General features: G+C 35.9%; 1 protein-coding gene across 1 annotated transcript in view; it reads left to right on the forward strand.

Annotated features, from left to right (window-relative positions):
* LOC139877881 (uncharacterized) overlaps positions 1 to 5,782 on the forward strand; it is a 77,325-nt gene extending 71,543 nt beyond the window's left edge. The window contains exons 25-28 of the mRNA XM_071865282.1: positions 23 to 151; positions 262 to 360; positions 489 to 527; positions 5,645 to 5,782. Of these exons, the coding sequence (XP_071721383.1) occupies positions 23 to 151; positions 262 to 360; positions 489 to 527; positions 5,645 to 5,782 (405 nt within the window). The remainder of the gene's footprint in view (positions 1 to 22; positions 152 to 261; positions 361 to 488; positions 528 to 5,644) is intronic.
* Positions 5,783 to 6,000: the final 218 nt, after the last annotated feature.

The following is a 6,000-nucleotide window of genomic DNA, read 5'->3' on the forward strand; positions in this document are numbered from 1 at the left end:
CATGTCTAAAATTTTATATCAGGCAGCATCAGCCGTCGACAACTTGGCTGCGTTTTATTTCAACAACATCACCATTGCGGAAGTACCAACCTCACCCGTTGCGGTCAACCTTGCTCGACATATTGCAGACTACCAAACATTGTTCCCAGAAGTAAGCTACATTGACTATTAATTTATCTTTAATAGCATTACAGTTGCTTGAGTGGATTTCTCATTTTTGTATCATTTTATAATTTTTTTTTTGTTACCTAATGTAATCAGATACTGAAGACTTTGTTCGAGATTGTTTTGTTTGAGGATTCTGTGGTTCAATGGAGCCTTAGCAGACCAATGCTAAGCTTAATATTAATCAATGAAGAGGTAAGAGGCCTGCCCTTTGATTATGTTTATTATTTTGAATACATAAAAATGTGTTGCACTATGGTGTATTAGGGTATGATATTAGAATGATCTGGTGTTTGACTGAGGTAATCACCATTTAATTGCAGATATTTTCTGATCTAAAAGCTCATATACTAGGCTCACAGGTTTGTTCATCTCTGCCTATGCATTACATTTTGTAGTTTGCCAGAATTGTGCTGACAAATTATACATATTAAGCTATATTAAACAATGAAAATGACAAATTACGACATAAAATGTCTTAAAATTATAGGTGCAAATTTCAACCCATGTACCTTGAAATGGTTTGGTTCCACTTGTATTTTACTTCTTGGTCAATTTGGTTACTAAAATAAATTGCTTAAGAGTGGAACTGGTCAAGTGTTACCCGAGGTATATATATATATATATATATATATATATATTGAATGACAAAAGTTTTATTAAGCCTCACTCTAGCAAGCAGCTAGAGGGGATACAAGGAACACAATTCAAATTACAAGGGGTGTGCTAGCCAGGAATTCCAGCTCACATTACATTTACCTCAATATCTAATCCAATAGAATGAAAAATGACATAGTCAAAAAAGCACACTTTTCTTCATTGGGCCATTACCAAAGGTGACAAAATTCCTTTACATCCACATCATCCAAAAATACACCACCATAATAACATACATTTTTTCTTTATATGTCATCGGCTTATCCCAGTCTTCCAACCAATCAGCCCATTTGTTCCAAATCAAAAAAATCAGAATATCCTCGTCTACTCATACCCGAATTCTATGCCACAGTTGAACAGCCATAGCACACGAGTACATCACATGATCTGACGATTCTATACCATAACTACATATTGGACAAGTTATCGATTGAATCTCTAAACCTTTTATACATAAATTTAACCAGGAAGGTAATCAATCTAAAATAAGTCTCCAAAACAATGTTTACCTTCCGAGGAACCCACAAACACCAATTAGTAGACAGAGATAACGAAGGAAGAATATGATATCAATCTTAACTCTCCTATCTTTGACCGTGTAAATCATTTCTCCATTGATCAATCATCTCCAAATATCAATCTCTTCATTCAGTTGCACGTTCTCCAAAATCTGCAAAAGATCGTCGAAGTTAGCTTGATGACTACTACTACGCAATGGTCAAATTCAATTCAATTGCCACACGCTGTTAACAAGTTTTCCTGCAACCGAACAGTCTGCATCCCTCTCAAGTCTAAAAAGCTGATTAAACCAAGTAGCCAAACAAGAATCACCAATCCATATGTCCTTCCAAAACCGAGTATTAATGCCATTACCCACTTTCCTTTGAAACAAATTATGATTAATTATACCTGTTTTATGTAAAGATGAAACCGAAGGAATGATGTTGGACCATACTACAGCAAGTCGTGATCTTCCTTCAAAACAATCTGACCCGTGAATGGCTATAATCACTTTTACCCATAACGCTTTTGGATTGTTACGAAACCTCCATTTCCACTTAAGTAGAAGGGATAAATTAAAAGCTTTAAGGCTTCCTATATTTAACCCTCCCTTCTCGTGTGAAGCAAGTACATTATACCAATGAATCCATGCCATATTATTGGATCCAACACTACTACCCCAAAAGAATCGAGACCTCAAACTCTCTAAAGATTTCATAACTCCTTCCGGACACTTGAACAGAGAGAGGTAGTAAATACCAAGACTTCCTAAAACAGCCTTAATCAAAGTTAGACGACCATCGATGGATAACAAATTTGTTTTCAACCTTGACCGCCCATTTCTAACGCCATGTTATGAATCTCCAAATTCGATACCCCAACTCCATATACGTTTGATTTTTCGATACTTATTTTAAGACCGGAAGCCACAAAAAATATATGCAAAATATTAATAATATTTGCCATGTCTGTATTATTCCAATTGGACACTATAATCACGTCATCCGCCTAGAAAAAGTGAGACAATTTTAAATCTTCTGATCTTATCTTTACTCCTTGAATCAACCCAGATGATACCCCTTTTTGAATCATAAGGTGTAACCCTTCCATGACGATAATAAATAAAAAAGGACTAAGAGGATCACCTTGTCGAAATCCCCTTTTAATGTCGAATTCTTTCGTAGGGATACTGATATGCCCGAATCGGACGGTTTATTTGTGCGGTGTCGTTAGGTCGCAAAACGTCAACTTAGGATATCAACAGAAGAAGTTGATTGTTTAATTTATATATGCTGGGCCTAAATCTATTATTCCTTCCTATGAGTTAGAAAGGGAAAATATGACCTAGGATCGTTCCTTGAGCGGTCGAATTTGAAGCGGAGCTTATTCAGATAATCTAGTAATTAGGATTGGGTTTGTACACAATTTAGTATCCAAGACTAGTGGCCAGGTACACCTTGTGTGGAGAGGCAGGATCCTTTTGGTCCCAATAAATTGGTGACTGTTCGGAAAATCCAACAACCAAGTCCAACCGGTTTATTCTAGACACCACTTTATCCGAAATATCAAATTGTGTAAAGACAATAGTTGGGTTAATTTGATTTATAATTGTATTTAAAATATTAAAGCGATATAATTAAAATAAGCTAGCTAGCATGCAACAGCTAAGGACAGAGAAGACGTGGTTCACCATGATTTAAAATAACGTAGTGTCGGGATGATTGCGAGACACTCATTGGATAGATATACCTTGGTGTAAACACTAGATTCCCTACTAAGCGGTTTCTCGATTAGCATGTCACGAGGAACTAGGCTTTGAATATTCTGATCGGATGGACTATGCTCAACTCCCGACGCTTTATCAGGTTTAAGGATATAAGCGGCCCATCTTGGATGCAGTGCATACCTTGGGCGCACGAATAAAGTAGCATAGCCATATAATATCCAACCTTTCTTAACACCTTAGTGTATCACCCAAGTGAGTGGTTATGATTGTGTTTCGAATCCCCTTCTGTCAATGGTTTGGTAAAATCTAAGGGTTTGTAGACAAATTAGAACTTCTGATAGTTCTCAGTCATCCTTAAAGACTTATAAGCTTAGTTTGTATTGTAGTGTGTTAAATTCCCATTTATGATTTAAACCAGCTCTTACTTAAATCTACTCAATAAATCCCTTAGTTATCCACCAAGTACTAGACTTATAGTGGTTCCATAGCTTCTAACCTTGACCATGCTCAAGTGGTCCTATAGTACATCAACACTGTACTCTACCGTTGCAACAGTATTTCCTCCAGTCTTATACTCTTGACCAATGTCTTGCTCTGGTCCTACGGTAATTTCCCATGTACTTTATAGCATTTCTGATGGGTTCATACCTTGACCAATGTATAAGCACAGATAATTAATTACCTTATAATTGTCGACTTATAAAAGGTTTTAATCACGTTTATTGGTGGAAGGACGATAATAACGAGGTTTAATATCATAGACAGAAACTGAGTACGAAACGATAATTATCCCTGACTAACATTATTAAATCATGGCAAACAATCAATCAATTACTCACATATCATGGCAACAAGCATTTCTAATATTAATAAATCACAAACATCGAACAAGAATATTATAATTATAATAAATTTATAAAAGAAAGGATAAATGTTACCGAATAATGTCGGCAGAATAACACTTGTATTTCTTCATAATATCCATAGCATTACAATGCTTGAAAGCTTCTACTACTAACTACATACTAATCTCCTATTGATCACTAGAGAGCGACAACATTTCCTAATCTCTGTACTTTTCTCTCTCTAGAATCTAGAGAGAGAAAGTAGAGAGAACTAATCTCCTATAGATCACTAGAGAGCGACTATAGAGAGATATATGAGAGAGAAGTGAAGAATTGGTGTGTGTTGAAATGGTGGGATGAAACCCCCATTTATAGGAAATGCTCGATGGCAAAAATGTAAATAAATGGTTGAAAAACGGCTTGCCACTTGGCAGGCCGTTTGGCAAGCCGTTTGGCAGGGGGTTTGCGAGCCAGGCAACCTGTTTTTGATGCCCGTTTGCTGGCAGGCCGTTTTCAAGCCTGGCAGGCCGTTTGGCAAGGGGTTTGGCAAGTCGTTTGCTGGATCGAACTTGTCTTTCACCGTATTCGTTCTAGAATCTTCGTTTTAGCTCCGTTTTTGACGATTCTTGCGCCCACGCGTTCGTAATTGAATATTCTATAATGGGAGATTAAGTAAATAAACTTTTACAAAAATTATAAAATAAGTTATTTAAACGCGAGTAAATCGTCTTAGCCGGGTTTGCTCGTTTTTCCTCGTTTTTCATCCGTTTTTAGTGATTCTTGAAACATAGCCTTTATAATTACTAAATCTAACAAATTAACCAACAAATTGATTATTTTGGGGATAAAGTTTAGAACTTTATGGTTTTAGGGATCAATATCGGGGGTAAAAACGTGACTTTTTGACCGATATCAGCTACCATTGATTAAAATAGAAGAGCGGGTTGAATTAAGACACACAGAGATCCACATACGCCATTTGGGTTTAAAACCTTAAGGCATCATCATATGATCCAAAAAATTCCAACTCACTATATGGTACGCCTTCTCAAAATCGAATTTAAAAATTAACATCCTTTTATTATTCCTTTTGTACCAGGAAAGACTTTCACTTAACATTAACGGACCATTGAGAATCTGTCGACCCGCTATGAAAGCGGACTGTTCTGAACTAATAATGTGATCAATCACTCACGCTAGACGTAAAGATAAAAACTTGGTAATAATTTTATACATCATACCGATCAAGGAAATCAGGCGGTAATCTTTCACACATACCGGGTTCGTGATCTTAGGAATTAAAGTAATGAAAGTGGAACTAGCATTATTTGGTAAAATACCAGTCTCTAATATTTTCATGACAACCTCCATACTGATATCCCAGAAGGATTTGATAACTGTAAAAGTAAACCGTTTGTTTTATTTCCTGCTCCGAAAACAGACCTTTCAAAGTCACATTATCATCATCTGTTAAATAAGCGGTAGGAGTAACTACTGGATATCTTACATTTTTACCCGAGGTGTATTTAACTGCTTAAATAGTGAGAACAGATTTGGATTCTAATAAAACATTTATAAAACATTAATTGTTTTTGAGTTACCAACTTGTTTTAATATGTACCAAGAAGTAAGAGCCACCACCCATTTTGACCCTATTTACGAAAATAACTGACCCTCTAGTATAAAAGGCGAGTGGAAGTTTCATATAACTGGTATCTAATGATAATTTCCATCTGTTTATATATTGCAGCCTGCAAATCAGCATCAACGACTGTCCTTATGTTTTGACAAACTGATGTTTAATGTATCTAGAAGCTTAGATTCGAAGAACCGAGACAAATTCACCCAAAATTTGACAATATTTAGATACGATTTTCGTGTTAAGTGACCAGTTACTCGTAGATTTGGTTTTCCAATCAGCTATACAGAAGAAATCATTAACATTCAAAAGATTAAAGATCTTGTGCTGATGGTTACGATGCGTAACCGTAAATTTTTGAGATGCATGAAATGATGGTGATGTATGTAAGGTGTAGTGCTATTTTTTATACAACCCCTCTAATGGAAAAAAGGGAGAATAATGTTCGAAGGTATTTGATTAAGCAT

The sequence above is a fragment of the Rutidosis leptorrhynchoides genome, chromosome 11 (genome assembly GCF_046630445.1).
Source record: "Rutidosis leptorrhynchoides isolate AG116_Rl617_1_P2 chromosome 11, CSIRO_AGI_Rlap_v1, whole genome shotgun sequence".
NCBI lineage: Eukaryota > Viridiplantae > Streptophyta > Magnoliopsida > Asterales > Asteraceae > Rutidosis > Rutidosis leptorrhynchoides.